At 37.1% G+C, this 18,112-nt stretch overlaps 1 protein-coding gene across 1 annotated transcript in view; it reads left to right on the plus strand.

The window, feature by feature from the left end:
* The first annotated feature begins 6,484 nt into the window (after positions 1-6,484).
* Positions 6,485-18,112, plus strand: part of LOC306866841 (low-density lipoprotein receptor-related protein 5-like) — a 74,230-nt gene continuing 62,602 nt past the window's right edge. The window contains exons 1-2 of the mRNA XM_079412226.1: positions 6,485-6,702; positions 14,405-14,605. Of these exons, the coding sequence (XP_079268352.1) occupies positions 6,621-6,702; positions 14,405-14,605 (283 nt within the window). The 5' untranslated portion in view covers positions 6,485-6,620. The remainder of the gene's footprint in view (positions 6,703-14,404; positions 14,606-18,112) is intronic.

Genomic DNA, 18,112 nt, shown 5'->3' on the forward strand with positions numbered 1-18,112 from the left:
AAATTAGAAATAACCTGTTGATGACCAAGCAGAAAAGCATGTGTAAGTTCAAGGGGTCCATCACCTCGCTTTTGGAGCCAGTGGGCCCCAGGTTTCCCATGGTTTCAAATTGTTTTATGAGTAGTGTATATCAATCACTCTTTGGAGTAAACAAGATGCCACACATAAACAAGCCACATCTGTCGGCCAATAATTGCACCTTGGAAACATGTGATGCACATTGTCTAATTTTAAAGGTCTGGAAGTTTAATTGGCAAGGAGGAAAATAACGAGTTGGAGGGAAGGTGGGCCGACACCTTTACAACAAGCTCACCAGGGGACGGTTTTGTTTTGGGGGAAACAAAGTTATGTGAAATTTGGATTTTATTAGAGAAGCACAGGACAAAGTTTGGAGTTCATTGTTATCTTCTGCAGGCGGTTGTGCAACTAGTTGCTGACCTGATCTGGCCTTAAAAAACAAAATCCACAACCTATGATTACCACATTTCTTGTCGAGTGCTGCATTTCTGTCATTTCCAAAGGAACCGTCTCAAGCCTCAAAATTTCCCAATCTCTCGCTTTCCTTTAGCATTTGACATCCTAGATTTTTACTTCATGCCAGAACAGAAACATTGCCGACAAATTTTCCAATAAAAACGTTAATCTCACTCTCCAAACAAAACAGTGGACCTCTCATTTGTTTGGATGGTTTGGTATTGATACTAGCTATTAGCCATTTATTTGCTACAACTTTCAACAGAATATCCTTGTTTTCCTTGGTTGTGTAACTAAGTGGCAGACACATTTTTCACCACGGCTTCAGGCCGACTATGAAATCCTGACTATGAATTTCCAGTGAGAAGTAGGTAGCAACCAACAGGGTTAGAGCAAAGCACATTGACATGGTGCCTCTATAAACCCTTTGTTTTAAGAGGACTTGTTCCAGATGCGATCTGTTACGCGCAAAATATGTCTTCCATTAAGTCTTGGACACATTAATACAAAGTCTAATATTCAAAAGTAACAACAGGCAGTGGAGAAAGTGTTTTTTTTTTATTTGCGCGCAGTGCTCGGCGGATCAAAGAGAACGCTGAGAGCTATATTGCACAGGTGACTGTAAAGGCAGGTTTCATTACAGCATATTTCTCTAGGCCCGGGAATTACTGCCTGCTTCGCTCACACGCACATATGCTTTCACTTTGGATTTGGAGTCGGTTGCAGAACTTTACCATTCAGCCCAATGAGCGCTTTTAGTCCGTCAGGGGTTTCGGTTTGATCCTTGATGTTTACAGCACCTCAGGACTCATGAAAGAGGCCGAAAAGCATTTGCATATTGTATTTTTCTCTTTTATAACATAAGCTTTTATACGAGCATGAAGAAACATAACAGACTATTAACAAACAGGAAAAACTGTGCCAAGCTTGGCATGTTTAAGCTGATGTTTTTTGAAGTACAAAGAAGAATTGATCTGTCATTCACTTACAAAGAAGATTGTATGCAAATGAAAGCTTTTATCTCTCCCTAACAAAGCAATATCTTTTTAATATCTCAGTTGTTTATCAGATTGTTCTCCTGAGAAAAAGACTACAGAAGGCACCAATGTAAAGTATCATATTGTTTCAGAACTCATATTTGAGAATCTGCGTTCAGAGAACTCAAAAATGTCTGATCAGACCAAATGAGATGTCTAATATCTCATTAAATTCTCCTGCTTTTCAGATTGTTCTCCTGAGAAAAAAAAGATTCAAAACACTCATATTTGAGAATTTGCATTCAGTCTCAAGTTCTCCCAAGACCAAATGAGATATCTATAGAGATGTTATATCTCATTCATTTCTCCTGCCTTTCAGATTGTTCTCCTGAGAAAGACTTCAGAAAACACTAATCTCACATTTGTAATGTTTCAGAACTCATATTTGACTATCTGCAATCAGAGAACTCAAATGTCTCATCAAGTTCTTTCAAGACCAAATAAGATCGTTTTAATATCTCAATCATTTCTCCTGCTTTTCAGATTGTTCTATTTAAAAATAGACTTGAGAAGACACTATCTCACATTTGTCTCTTAATATGTCAGAACTCATTTGACAATCTGTTGTTAGAGAACTCAATGTGTCTCATGAAGTTCTCCCAACACCAAATTGTACAGCTCTATAATCTTTCCGCATGTTAACAACTGAATCATGTTGATCTCTTTTTACTTTTCTGATTTAAATTATTATGAAACATTGATGGTTGCTTCAACTGAAAATCCCCTGAAAAGTACTGAAAAATTCTACTGAAAAGTACCAGAATATAAAGCCGCAAAAGTTCTGAGTATATGAAATTGGAAGACTGTCTTAGTGTTAACCATAAATTACATATAGAACATAACTTCACTTCCATTCCAGTTAAATGACACAACTTTGAATTCTCACACCTTATTTTAGAAAACAAAAAACAGAAATGAAACTTTGGTGATATCATGTCCCTCACCTTCCACTGGGGTTGATGAGTATGCTATACCATAGTTAACCTATAGTAGGCTCCCTTCATCAGGACCCAGTACAAAAGATCCCATTGTCCTTCATTGTTGACAACCCATGGTGTATATATAGATGGTCCTATGATTTAAAACATCACAATTAAGCATTGTACATTATTAAATCTAAACAATAAAAAGTGAAATGCACTGATTTAACAACTATGTCCTGATCTGCTTACATTACCAGGCCAAGTTGTCACACTTTTTATTCCAGTGAAAATTTTTCTGATTTGGTGTATTCCTGAAAGCCAATTTCTTTATAGACACAAGCAAGCCTAATGTCTTGCTTACACAAAAGCAATTAGACATTTCGAACATTATTTGACAGCGTTGATGCAGGTTGACTACATTTTTTTGGCGTCTCCTGACAGTATATGTCAGTAAATCTTATAATGTTAATATTCCAGTCTGTTTGAGTGATTAAAATCTGTTTGTTACTGTAAAATCTACTGATAACAGCTTTGGCTGCCCACATGATGCAAGTAGGGCTCGCTGCAGCCCACAAGATCCAGAGGGCGTGGTTGGATCCACATCTAGGGGGTGGAGATTGGTAAGTTTAGGTATACAGGTACATCTCCAAAAATTTGAATATCATGAAAAAAGTCAATATTTTTGTCACATTTCAGAAAGTGAAACCCATATATTATATAGATTCATTACACATAGAGTGAAATATTTCAAGCCTTTATTTCTTGAAATTTTGATGATTATGGCTTACAGATAATGAAAACCCAAAATTCAGTGTCTCAGAAAATTAGAATATTACATAAGTAAACAGAGATGTCAGGCTTCTGAAAAGTATGTTCATTTCTATGCACTCAATACTTGGTTGGGCCTCCTTTTGCATGAATTACTGCATTAATACGGCGTGGCATGGAGGCAATCAGCCTGTGGCACTGCTCAGGTGTCATGGAAGCCCAGGTTGCTTTGATAGAGGCCTTCAGGTCATCTGCATTGTTGGGTCTGGTGTCTCTCATCTTCCTCTTGACAGTACCCCATAGATATTCTATGGGGTTCAGGTCAGGCGAGTTTGCTGGCCAGTCAAGCACAGTAACACCATGATCATTGAACCAGCCTTTGGTACCTTTGTCAGTGTGGGCAGGTGCCAAGTCCTGCTGGAAAATGAAATCAGCATCTCCATAAAGCTTGTCAGCAGAAGGAAGCATGAAGTGCTCTAAAATTTCCTGGTAGATGGCTGCGTTGACTGTGGACTTCAGAAAACACAGTGGACCAACACCAGCAGATGACATGGCTGCCCAAATCATCACTGACTGTGGAAACTTCACACTGGACTTCAAGCAACATGTATTCTGTGCCTCTCTACTCTTCCTCCAGACTCTGGGACCTTGATTTCCAAATGAAATGCAAAATTTACTTTCATCTGAAAAGAGGACTTTGGACCACTGAGCAACAGTCCAGTTCTTTTTCTCCACAGCCCAGGTAAGATGCTTCTGACGTTGTCTCTGGTTCAGAAGTGGCTTGGTAGCCCTTTTCCTGAAGACGTCTGAGTGACTCTTGATGCACTGACTCCAGCTTCAGTCCACTCCTTGTGAAGCTCTCCCAAGTGTTTGAATCAGCTTTGCTTGACAGTATTCTCAAGCTTGCGGTCATCCCTGTTGCTTGTGCACCTTTTCCTACCCAAATTCTTCCTTCCTGTTTACATAAGACATTTCTGTTTACTTATGTAATATTCTAATTTTCTGAGACACTGAATTTTGGGTTTTCATTATCTGTAAGCCATAATCATCAAAATTTCAAGAAATAAAGGCTTGAAATATTTCACTCTATGTGTAATGAATCTATGTAATATATGGGTTTCACTTTCTGAAATGAGTGACAAAAATATTGACTTTTTTCATGATATTCAAATTTTTTGAGATGTACCTGTATACCTAAACTTACCAATCTCCACCCCCTAGATGTGGATCCAACCACGCCCTCTGGATCTTGTGGGCTGCAGCGAGCCCTACTTGCATCATGTGGGCAGCCAAAGCTGTTATCAGTACATTTTACAGTAACAAACAGATTTTAATCACTCAAACAGACTGGAATATTAACATTATAAGATTTACTGACATATACTGTCAGGAGACGCCAAAAAAATGTAGTCAACCTGCATCAACGCTGTCAAATAATGTTCGAAATGTCTAATTGCTTTTGTGTAAGCAAGACATTAGGCTTGCTTGTGTCTATAAAGAAATTGGCTTTCAGGAATACACCAAATCAGAAAAATGTTCACTAGAATAAAAAGTGTGACAACTTGGCCTGGTAATGTAAGCAGATCAGGACATAGTTGTTAAATCAGTGCATTTCACTTTTTATTGTTTAGATTTAATAATGTACAATGCTTAATTGTGATGTTTTAAATCATAGGACCATCTATATATACACCATGGGTTGTCAACAGGGAAGGACAATGGGATCTTTTGTACTGGGTCCTGATGAAGGGAGCCTACTATAGGTTAACTATGGTATAGCATACTCATCAACCCCAGTGGAAGGTGAGGGACATGATATCACCAAAGTTTCATTTCTGTTTTTTGTTTTCTAAAATAAGGTGTGAGAATTCAAAGTTGTGTCATTTAACTGGAATGGAAGTGAAGTTATGTTCTATATGTAATTTATGGTTAACACTAAGACAGTCTTCCAATTTCATATACTCAGAACTTTTGCGGCTTTATATTCTGGTACTTTTCAGTAGAATTTTTCAGTACTTTTCAGGTGATTTTCAGTTGAAGCAACCATCAATGTTTCATAATAATTTAAATCAGAAAAGTAAAAAAAGACCAACATGATTCAGTTGTTAACATGCGGAAAGATTATAGAGCTGTACAATTTGGTGTTGGGAGAACTTCATGAGACACATTGAGTTCTCTAATTGCAGATTGCAGATTAAACTTTGCATTTAATATGCTTTGATACAGCACTCTGTAAACAGCCACACCTTTCAGTAATGACCCTCTGTGACTTACCCTCTTTGTGGAGGGCATCAATGTTCGTCTTCTGGATCATTGCCAAGTCAGCAGTCTTCTCCATTATTGTGGTTTCAAAGAACAGGAGATACCCAGAATTTATACTGTAGGGATGGTCATTAATTGAAACTCAAATGTAAATATTCTAATATTTTGATACAGATTTTTGACTTTCATGAGCTGTAAGCTCCAATCATCACAATTAAAACCAAAAAACTTTTTAAAAGTTTTACTTTACATGTAATGAATCTAAAATATATGAAAGTTTCACTTTTTGAAATAAGTTACAAGAAAAAGTAACTTTTTCATGATATTCAATAATATTTTTTTTTAGATGTACCTGTAAGTAAGATGGGAGGAGTTGGATCTGTATCCAGCCACGCCACCTGGATCTTGTGGGCTGCAGCTAGACTAAAAGTTCATCAAGATTCAAGATTCAAGATTTTTATTTGTCACATACACAGTTATACAGAGTATAACCAGCAGTGAAATGTAAGTCAGGTCCGCTCCAAGGACAGTGCAATTATATAGAATACAAATATTAAGTAAAAGAAAAGTAGAAAAAATAAAAGAATAAAATAAAAGATAAAAAAAATATAAATGTGCAGGTCAGTATGTTGTTGTTGTCAGATTGGCCTCTCCAGCAACTGTAGCCACTAATAACATAATGAAAGAGTATATAAACACAAAACATAAAACACCATCATGGAAACACACATAACGAACAAAATGCAACATGAACCCCTATAGAAAAAATACAGATTTACTCTTGAAGTAAATATAGGCAAATTTTATCCACAGACTGCATTGTTAAAATAAAATTGCGATAATGACCGGCTGACTGTACATTTATCCCCGCAGTTATCCATTTACTGTAGTATTTTACTTTTTCAAATTGACCTGCAGTTTACACTGTGCATCCTCTTCTCTTCCAATGGACTCGAGAGGCGAGCGCGCGCCACGGCGCCACACAATCCCACTTGATGACGTCGATCAGTTTCCGCTGTCAGTCATTCCCCTCCTCGTGCCTCCTCTACTATCGGCTAGAAGAGTCGCTCGGGCGAAAAAAAAAGTCCGACTGGTCGACCTACGGACTACAAACTTTCTCCTAACACCAATACCTCGAAGAAATGGAGCTGGGATTATGGAATTAAAGCAAGGAGCGCTTGCGATGGAGATTTTATTGCTGGAACTGCTGCTTTGTTGTAGTCTGACGGTGATTCGTGGTGAGTAAAATAGTTTTTGTGGAGTTTTTCCTTCGGCTCTGAGGTGTTGCAGTCATTATATCACCGCGAACAATGTGATACAAAGTACAACGCACGAGCGCGAAAAAAAACTTGCGCCCGGTCGGTTTCGCGAAACGTTGGCGTATTTTGTCGTGTTTCGCACGAGCGTGTATTTTGATCGTTTACATATTTAGAAATTCAGCTGTAGTTTTGAGAAACTTTAGAGAGTTAAGTCTGCGTAAAATTGAGCTGGTTTGAATTAAATTATAGTCTGCGGTGGGATTGTTGTTAACCGAGATGTGCACTTCTGGAAGTTGAGCTTTAAAGCTAAATATCAACTTTTTTGATAGTGTTTGACATGTTTGGTCGGAGTTTTTAAGATCACAGGACTTGTAAACTGCTCTGGTTGTGTGTTATGGAGGCCTCGGTGGTGTCGGATGTCAAACAGCTTGAAAAACAGTGCAAAATTATTAAATTGACTTTAAAAACTACTTTAAAGACGGCTATTTTACCTGACCTTCATCCGAAGTGTTGCTGACAATTTGGCGGATAAACAAACGTTGCAATTTCAACAAAAACAGTGCTGAAGTTTATTAGGAGTAAAAAATAAAGACTCCACCAGCTCAAAGACCCCCAGTATAAAGATTTTCATGGAAACACTTTATAATAACATTCATAACCTAAACAAATATTACTAGTGCTTAACAGGTAATTAGTTTGATATAACAAACATAGTAAAAGTCTATATGGGTATTTTTTGTTTATTTTTTAGATTAAAATGTAGATGTATGAATGTTATGTCTGTCATTAACTTCCACCATATTAACTAGTTTATTCAAAATGGACCTGCTAAGTAATAAATCGATTCTTAAAATTATAAAGTAAAGTAATAAATGCTAAATGCATAAAAATGACAAAAGAACACTTTTTAATTTTGTATGAAGTATATCAGCTACTATATATGAGCAAAAATAAGTATTAATGGAAATATCTATTTTAAAAACCCTACATGCGAATGATTAATATCATATAGTTTCATAGTGTTATAGGGAAGCATCGCTGAAAACTTTCCTGTGACAGTTGCTGGTGAGAAATTGCCATTCAAACAGGCCTGTGCTTAAATATTTATAGTTTTAGCACCATGTACTCATTATTGGTTTGCTGGGATGTTTGTATTCACGCCTAGAGAAAGAGAGAGATTGAACTCTGGTTTGGTGTTATTTCTGGGGCAAGGAAGCAGAACCGTGTGAATAGTTTAATTCAGATGGATTGAGTCATATTATGTGCCTTAACTCATATTTGTTTATCTTCTATTCAGAACTTTTACAAACATTTACCAACAGCTACATGGTCCATTTTGTATTAGACTAGTCTTCTAACTCAGTCCAACAAACTTTATTGCATAAATAATCCTTCTAGACTAGTCTTCGAACCCATTTTAACTAACTTTATTGTGTGAATATTTCTTAAGATGATTAGTCTGTATTAGACTGGTCTTCTAATCGAATAGTTTTTGCATAAACAATGCTAAGACAGTCAGTTAATGTGCATCGAATAGTAAGAAATGCTTAATTTATGCTTTCAGATTTGAATGTTCATGAACATTAAGCATTATTTTTATGGTTGGTGAATGAACTCACATTAAAAGTTATAATATAGTGTTACTAAGTTGTTAGAGCAACGTAAATCCAATCCAGTCCTGTAAAAAATAAAGGTTCCTGTTAAATCCAAAAAGGTTTTACAGCCTGATTCTATTGAAAAACCTTTAATAAGTTCCACAACAAACAATTTAATTGTCTTGTTCCGTGGGAAACCATTTATATACGGGTGCTTTGGAGAACAATAAACCAAATTGAAAAGCTGTAATGTGAAGAAATTACTGGCGTAAAGAACCATCGAAGAACCTTTATTGTTAAGAGCGAGGGAACAAAATATACTTCTCCCTGGATGAAATGTTCTGATTTTATATATAAATTATTGTAGGCTTGCATTGTTTGTGTGCAGCTGCTGTTGAGTTATTACAAGCTATTATATTGCAATTTTGAGAACAGACTGTCATGTTATTTCTCTTTGGAGTTTGGGCATGGTGTTCTTAAATGTTTCTTGTGAAAAACCATATTTATTTATTCAGGTCACGTCAATAGCGAGTGGTCCATTTGTTGACATGTCACTATGCAAGGTTGGAAATGTCTGCCAGCAAGCATCACTGCAAATTTCAGAGCCTTGTCTCTGGAGTTTTTCTAGCAGTATTAATACAGATTTAGAAGTTGTAACCCGGTGTTTTTAAACCTTTTTCATTTTTGTGTATTCAGAGATGAAAGTGATAGAGTAAAATCTCTTGCATGTAATGCTAATTAAACACACGCGAACCACAAAAGGCCTTGTTGAATTTTAGCATAACAAAAACCACAAAACTTTTGATGCAATTGTCAAGCTCCTACTGCCAATGTCAATCACTTCTTAAGATAATTAAACAAGTTTGCATTTGAATGAAAGGATTTTACAACCAGTCCCTTATTTTTTTTATCCTGTACTTGCAGGATTCTTTTGAGTTTTAAACTTTTAAATGTGTATAGGCAATTTGGACCTGATAGATAGATGGGTGTGAGTTATTTTATCAGGATCATAGGAAGGTGTCTCAGAGTTCACAGTTTTAACAAAATGTTTGCATACTTGTGTGTTTTGTTTAACACAATCTCTCGCTTTACTGTATGGTCTATTGCTGATAAGGGTTGGAGGAAGTGAGCGACCAGTTTTGATCGTAATCAGGTAGATCAGGTAGGTAAAGTGAGATTGAGGACAGAGGAAGAAAACGGAGATAGTGAATGCGCTGAGCAGATTTTCATTTGAAGCTCTTTTACCCACTTTACAGGACTCTTTACGTGTTTGTAGACCTCTAGCCTCCTTTGTGCTCCTCCCTTCTGAAGACGGTTAATTCTGGTGACAAGCTCAGACTCCTTCAGCTGTTTCTTTGTGCTCTTCCTCTACAAAGGAGGAGCCCGGTGGGCCCAGGTGCTCTCAACTCCCCCTCCTGGCACTACAAAAGTCAGAGAAGAGCGGAAGTTCCTAAGTCATATGGGTGCTCGGGTATAGACTGGAAATGAGTTCTCCTAGGAGCGTCTGTTTAGGGAGATTAGAGATCTTCACTCTGTGGCTGAAATTTATTGCTGGACTTTGACTGATTTTGTTTCCTCTAGTAAACCACAGTGTTTAAATGTCCATTGAAACAGGGCTCGCTTTGCTTTTGTCCTCTAGATCTCTGGCACGTTGCCTCTAAAACCATTACAATGTTGCTGGAGTTCATCTGTTTTCCCTTCTCTTTCTCTTAGTGAGCTCAGATGTGCTCTGTAAGAAAGATTCGTCCACAGAAGTTGTGAACTTGCAGAAATTTCTTTCAGGAGCCTTTGAGTGGCTTCTAATCTAATCTTCTATCTATAAATGGCATCTACCCATCTATGTGCCTGTCTGTCTGAGGTGGATATCAAGGTTCTAAGGTTATCTGTCTGTCTATCTGTCGAGCTGTCTGTCTATAAATTACATCTACCTATCTATTGGCGCTTTTCCCCACTGCGTGGTACGACTCGGCACGGTTCGGATCAGTTTGCGTTTCCACTGCAGTTTAGTACTGCTTTAGAATGGGCAGGATTATTCACATGTCGTTATAGTTGTGCCGCCTCTACTGCCGTGACTCCTGAAAAACTTTCGTTCCGCATCGCTCCATCAAGCTCTCGCTGGATCCGCTCCTCAGCTATCAACGAGGGGAACGTCTGTACTTCCTCAACAGACAACAAAATATCCATTTTTGGTTGTTAAAAAAAGGTGCGCTCATTCAAAACGGCTGCATTCAATCCTTCGCTGTCTGTGCTGATTTAAATCTGTGTCTCGTGTCGCAAGTTCAGTGACGCAGGCAGGCCAATCAGTAATCAGCAGAGTTTACACGTCACGTCTGTGTCTGTCTGTCTCTGTATTTCTGAATCTGTTTGTCTGTCTATCTATCTATCCGTCTATCTATCTGTCTGTCATTCATTCAGTCATTCTTTGTAGATTAATATGATTAGTCTATAATGAATGTCATGAAACTTAATCTTTTTTTAAAAACAATAAATTTGAAAAACCTAGAATGAACATCAAGAATGTTATTTACCTCCAAACAAACATAAAGTAATAAAAAGAAAACCCTAAGACTGAGAGTCTACTTTTCTTGAACTATAGCTTAGCTATCCATCAGCTAATGTGTTTGGTTGTAACTGTAGTGGGTAATCTGGTCTATTTGGGTGGGAGATTGTGCTGGGGGCTGCTTGTGGTTCTTCTGCATCATGCTGGTGGTGGTGGTGTTTTTTCTTGCACATTTGGGCCGTAGAGATCTGTGTGATCTCATAAAACAGTGCAGCTGTTGGGACGAGGTTATCTTTTTAATCCCCACTGCTCTGTGCTCGCCGAGGAAGGAGGTATCAGAGTCCTCTCAGGCTCTGCTGGACCATTCCAAAGGCTTTTCTGTGCAGATGGAAGCATATGCTGCAATTATGCCGCTTAAATGACATGTACTTTGCCAATAGTCCCACCAAACTGTGGAATATGTATATGCTTGAAGAACCTAGCTGATAAGAAGAAAGAATAGACCTGCATCTCCTTTTCACAGTGATTCGAGTACATCTGTCTTTGTAGTCGGAAAGATGGAAGAAAGGAGTGAAAGAAGTGGACTAAATGATTGAAGAAACAATCTGTGGGCCAGGCGGAATGAGGACAGCCGATTATTGTTTGATGTGTGGGGTCTGTTGCTTACGCAGCCTGTGTACTTCACGCCTCTGTCACTGTTTAGTAGACAGAGTGCTGTGTTTGTATGAAGTGTATACAACTGTAAATCACGCTAAAGTTGCATTTAAACCTGACAAATAATTGCAAGACACTTCTTGTGGTCATAGCTGGGCATTTAGTTTGCGATAACTGTAGGAAAAGTGGAGTTCAAAAGTTTGGTTTTGCATTTGGTAATTTGTCTTGGAACTAATGACCTTAAATAGTTTTAAATGAACCAGGAGAGAGGGAAGTATCTATGAAATCTGACTTCTCAGAGTGTTTCTATGTGGCAATTACTAAATATGCATACAGTTGTGGTCAACATTTACATTACATGCACTTTGCAGTATCTACAAAATGTTAATTATTTTATCAATAAGAGGGATCAAAATGCATTTAGTACTGACCTAAATAAGATATTTCACACAAAAGACGTTTAAACGAGGGCTGTGTGATAAATCGCATTCGATTATCATGCGCATCTCATAAGCCAGTTCTGTGATTAGTAGCAAATCTCCATCACTGACAAGCTACGCATTATCGCATTCATAATCGCCTTCAATTATGAACCCAATATTGTCATTGTCATTGAACTATGCTCGGTGTATGAAATGCCGCTCCATCTGAAAGCGCTCAATGGAGATTTGCTACTAATCACAGAACTGGCTTTACTGACGAGATGCGCATGACATTTGCATGCGATTTATCGTACAGCCCTAGTTTAAATACAGTCCACAAGAGAAGATCATAGTTGAATAAAAAAAAAAAAAAAAAAGACCCCGTTCAAAAGTTTACATATGCTTGATTCTTAATACTGTGTTGTTACCTGAGTGATTTTTTTATTTTTATTTTTTTTTATTTTTTTTGTGATGGTTGTTCATGAGTTCATGCTCCAGAAGGGAAAACCATGCATTAAGAGCCTCGAGGTGAAAACTTTCTGAATTTGAAGATCAGGGTAAATTGAAATGATTTAGTCTTCTGGGAAACATGTAAGTATCTTAATAACAAGCGTATGCAAACTTTTGAACGGGGTCATTTTTATAAATTCACTATTTGACATTTATTTAGGTTCAACCTTTTAAGCTATTTTAATAGGTCTGACAATTTTTAAGTAGGCATACAAAATGTTCATATATTTAAAATAAATAAACAGGTACTAATGCATCCTGACCTAATGTGTTTTTAGTATTGTACGTTTTACATTTTCATATAATGTGGAGAAAATAGTGGTTAAGGATGCCTTATCTTTTTTGTTTGTTTGTTTTTGTAAACTTTTTTTTTTTGGCTAATATTAATTGTATGGCCATAAAACAAACTGTTTACTTCTGAATCCACTTTTTTTTTATCAGTCACAATAATTATCTGAAATTACTTCATTTGTAATGTTTGGTGCCACACGTTCAATCTATGAATGACTTATTTATAGTTGTCTGTAGTTGAAAGACCTTGTTATATTATCTCAGCTGGCCAGTGATTCATAAAGTTAAATGTGATGACTCTTAAATGTAGGAGATCTGTGGTGGTTCGCTAGCACTTTTTTTTCCTCAGAGGATCTTTACAGGACACTTACATGCTGGTTTTCCTTCCTGGTGGTTGCTGATAAAATAACCCTCAAGCCAAAAATTGCTGCGGTGTTTGCCTTCAGATAACACCAAATCACATGTCGTGCACTGTTTAGTCTCGTAAGACTGCTTGCTTGGTGGATACCGGCCTGGGCAGAAAGCTACGATCACGTGATGGAAAATACCACTTTAGGATCGCAGAAATCTTAAAATAAGGCAAGAATTGCTGTTACTTTTGCTCATACTTTAGGTTGGCCTCTAAGCAAACCTCTAATCACAGATATTAAACTTTGGCGCGTAACTCATCCTGCAAAGTTTGTGCTACAGACATGAATGATGTCTGAAATCATGTGGTTTGTTTACTTTTCTAAATGATCATACTTACAAATTTTACATAACATCTGATACAATGGGTGAGGAAAAAATCCTGCAGACTTGCACTGAATGGCTCAAAATGTCATTAACTTCTACTAAGAGATTTGAACACTTTCTTTGAAATAAAATCAGTTTTATTTTGATACATCAGGCTCCTACAGTGTGATGTAGGAGAATATGGATCTCATAATTGATGCAGTGCAAGTTTAGAATGATACTAAAAGGTAAACAATTATAGTCTATCAATCAGATGACAGAAAGCGTGTAGTAGATTGTGTACAACAGGTTTTGATCATGTTGATAATTTAGAGCCCTTCAAAATTAGCTTACCAGATATAGTAATATTTACTATATGAGGAGTTTTACATGTTATTATTAATAGCAGCTCTGCGAGTAACAGAAAGCTGCAGTTGCTTATTGATGGTGACATGGTTCTTAGTAAAGTGGCATGCTGGTAAACCACAGCAGGACATCCCAACCCTCAGCACTCTCACCATAGTCATTGTGTCTGCATCTAATGACATCGTATATCCTCTCCCCCCCCGCACCCCCTGGAAGTTATTGACTGCAATGTGAGTGGCACTTGCTGGCACATGCGGATGGGCCCAAGGTGCCAACTGGCGTTCCCTGTGGAGATGTCTGGGTGCCAAAATGAAGGGCAGACATTTCCGTTGTTTCCTCTGCTATTCATTCCCCAGAGAGCGTCACATGTGCCTCTCATTTAGCTCGATGAGTTCATGAAAACACAGATTATTTAGAGACAGGGAGCCTGGGTTGCTGCAGACCGACGGAGTGGATTACGAAGCACGTTTTTTGAAATGGCAGATTCTTTGGTAGCAGAAATACAGAGTCATAATTTGTAACGAAAATGTTATTGTCTGTTCCTCATTTTTTTAAGGATTATTATTATTACATATAAGTGAAATGTAATCTTGCCCATATTTTTGGTCACATCCAACTTTTGCCTCCAGGTTCTCCCTTGCTGCTCTTTGCTAACCGGCGGGACGTCCGGCTGGTGGATGCAGAGGCGGGGCGGACGGAGTCCACCGTGGTTGTCAGTGATCTTGAGGATGCGGCCGCAGTGGACTTTCTCTTCTCGGAGGGCCTGATATTCTGGACGGACGTCAGTGAAGAGGCCATTAAACAGACCTACTACAACCTCTCTACTATCTGTAAGATCAGAGTTTCGTGGTTTGGAATTACTGGCAAGGAAATTACTGTAGAGGGCAGTCTAGAATTTTTTTTTTGTTTGTATTTTTTTAATTTTTTTAAAGGAATAGATTATCTAATATTTTAAATATCTGTTTATCTAATATTATTTTAAATATTTTTGAAAAATGTCTCATGCTCACCAAGGCTGCGTTTATTTGATCGAAATACAGTAAAAACATTAATATTGAGAATTATTATTACAAAAAACTATTACAAGAGGTATTTTATGTTTTCATGCATTTTAAAATGTTAAAATTTATTCCTGTGATGGCAAAGCTGAAGTTATCAGTTAAGTCACATTATCTGTTATGATCTATATATTTTTGTGATTCTGTGGTCAGGATTGTTGTTTGATGAATAGAAAATAACAGGATTTATTTGAATTGTAAATATTTTGTAACATTATTATGAAAGTCTGTCACTGTCAATTTTGATTATTTACTACATGCTTGCTAAACTTTTTATTAGGAGTGTATGTAAAATAATAATTAAAAATAATAACAAAAGTAGTGGGATCTTTGATATCCCCCAAAGTTAGCACTAGATGATGAGAAAAGTAATCTAAAAATGGGCAAAAATGTCAGCGGCGCTAGCCTCATGGGCAGCGTGCCGATATATATGCGCTTCGGCCGTCCCAAGTTCGAGTCCCAGCTCTTGGACCTTTCCCAATCCCGTCTCCCCTCTCTCTTTCCCACTTCACTTTCTGTCAACTAACTGTCCTATCATAATAAAGGCAAAAACGTCAGAAATAAATCTTAAAAAAAAAAAAAAAAAAAAAAAGTCAAAAGTGAAATCAATTAAATATCCAAAATCAGCAGTTAAATAGTTAATGTTGACAGACAGACTGATAGATAAATAAAAACAATATGGCCCGGTTTCACAGACAGGGCTTAGAATAAACCAGGATTATAGTGATTGACCAATATTGATTTTTTTATTACCGATACCAATTATTTGCATGTTTATGTGCCCGATAACCGATATGCAGAACCGATATTTATTTACTGTTATAAAGTAAATAAATGACTGCGTGAAGTAAGTCCATACTTCACTTTGGTTTTTCCTCCTTTCAGTCATCTTAACAAAAAATGTTTTGAGAATTAGCAGTCTTTCATGCAGGGCTCTAGACTCATTCTTCCCACTGATCTCACGTTTGCCACTAACTTTCTCAGTTGGTCGCACGAGCACATATTTTGGTTGTAATTTGTTTAGTTTTTTTGGGGGGGGGGGTTGCTACAACATTTGATTAACCAATGCATGCTGATGAACTTTTATCATAGTTTATTTATATGGTAATGAAAGTGTTCAACATTCAACTCGTTCTTTTTTTATCAGTATTATTTGTGATTTAAATTTTGTGAAGAGGAATTCCTTTTTTCGTGAGCTTTCACTTTCAAATTTGCGATCTTGGTGTCACATTTTACAAGAAAAGATAATTGTCCGTTTTGCTTACATCTACACACCTTTCACTTTTTAAGACTAAAACAAAAGATGGATTAATTGTTATTCTTAATTAAAAAGCACAACAACAATAAAACAGTAGGTTACAATGACAAACTAGCTTACATAACATTTATCAACAAAAACTAATAAGACCAGGCATGGCAGGACACATCACATGCTGTATTATATACGTCTAATAAATTACAGAATGCTTAGCAAACACTGAGGAATCAAATAATAAAAATATAAAAAAATTAAGGAAAGCCTCCATAGCGTTACGTGGGGTAAACAGCAAAGATAACAAGCTTCTCAAAACGAAAACAAAAAGAAAAGTAAAACTAAACTGGCTGTCGCTGACAGGACTTGCATGTCTTTTCTACAAGAATACCAGCATGTTCACCTTCTCTGGTTTAAGAAGCGGCCTTTTACTTTAGTTTGAAAACAAAATCCTCCGTTGCGCTCCGTCCGCGACGCGCACCTTTGCGCTCGTGCTGACGCGGCGAGTATAAACCAGGCACTACCCACGAAGCGCTCGCGCTGAAAGCACCTCTCTTCACATCTGACTCCTGCTATAATGTGCCTTTGCTCTGCAGCGCGCGCTGTATGAAGCAGGCGCTTTGGAGCAGCGCAGACCATGCACTCGTACAAATGCGACCACGTCAAATTTTTACTCACAAAAAATTATCATTTTGGTCGCAGTCTAGAGCCCTGTCATGTTAAATTTAATCTTCGTATTACAACAATAAAAAACATTTTATATATAAAAAGCTTTAGCAGCAACACTAATATTAGCAGAAAGCAAAATAAACATAGAATGTCTAATGTTTTCAAATGGAGAAAATAAAGGACAGGAGTCATATCAACTTCATTTTTAACTACAGTTTTAGTAGGTTTATAAGCTGTTTAATAGGCTAAAGAGTGAAGAATAATTCACTGGATAATGTTAATTCATGGAATAATATTCTCTGGAATATTGGAATATAACAAGCATTGTATTTTATTGCATTTCTCAACTGGCATGCTCTAAATTATGCTGCTGACAGCGCGGTTTATCTATGCATTTACATAGAACTATAGGCTACTCAGAATTTCCATAGAGTTGTATTAATTTAGATGTTTATAAACGAAATAATGGTTATATTGTAAGTGTTAATACAATTTAGGGTGCTTCAAAAAAGTGAATCTTGTTAAAAGTTACATGCAGTGGCCATGCTGGAGCATTGAGCATCAATCGCTGAGTGAACTGCAATATGAAAGCAGCTTCACGAGACTAATGATGAGCATATACAACAGAGAGAGAATTAAATTCAATGCTTTTATTTCCAACATGTAATCATTCATGGCTATATTATTTAATTCATGGAAAGTTACGTCTTTATTGGGAGAGGACTTGACGGATTATCTACGTAACTCCGACTTCATCAGACTAGTGATGAGCATATAAACAACAGAGAGAGAATTCAATTCAGCGCTTTTATTTCCAACATGCACTAATTCATGGCTGTGTTATTTCAGGCAAAGTTATATCTTTATAGGGACAGGGCTTGACAGAGTATCTTATTTATCGTATTTCTTAGAGCCAGTTTGCATAAACTACATATCAGACATTTATGTAATACATCTAATTTGTGCATTAATGACTGTAATATTAAATAGTTTACTAACTACAGCAAATCAAGTACCTGCACACCTTTGTTGTTATCTCGTCTTCCCTCAGATGCGCTGCAATTGCGATCCTGCGCGCAATTCTCAAAACACCCACAAATAATATCGGGGAATCCGATATTACAAAACCGATATCCGATTATGGAAAATGCTTAAATATCGGGGAAAATATCGGTACATCGATATCGGTCGATCTCTACAGGATTAGGCCATAGTTCAGATAGGACATTTAAGTACTTTTTATAAACATTCTTAGAAAATAACATTACTGGTGTCCATCTTGAGACAAAACAAAGGCACTGATATATTTTAAGATCAGTCAGTGCAAGTTTATTTCAGTTGAAACAGCTCAGATTTAC

The sequence above is a fragment of the Barbus barbus genome (genome assembly GCF_936440315.1).
Source record: "Barbus barbus genome assembly, chromosome: 48".
NCBI lineage: Eukaryota > Metazoa > Chordata > Actinopteri > Cypriniformes > Cyprinidae > Barbus > Barbus barbus.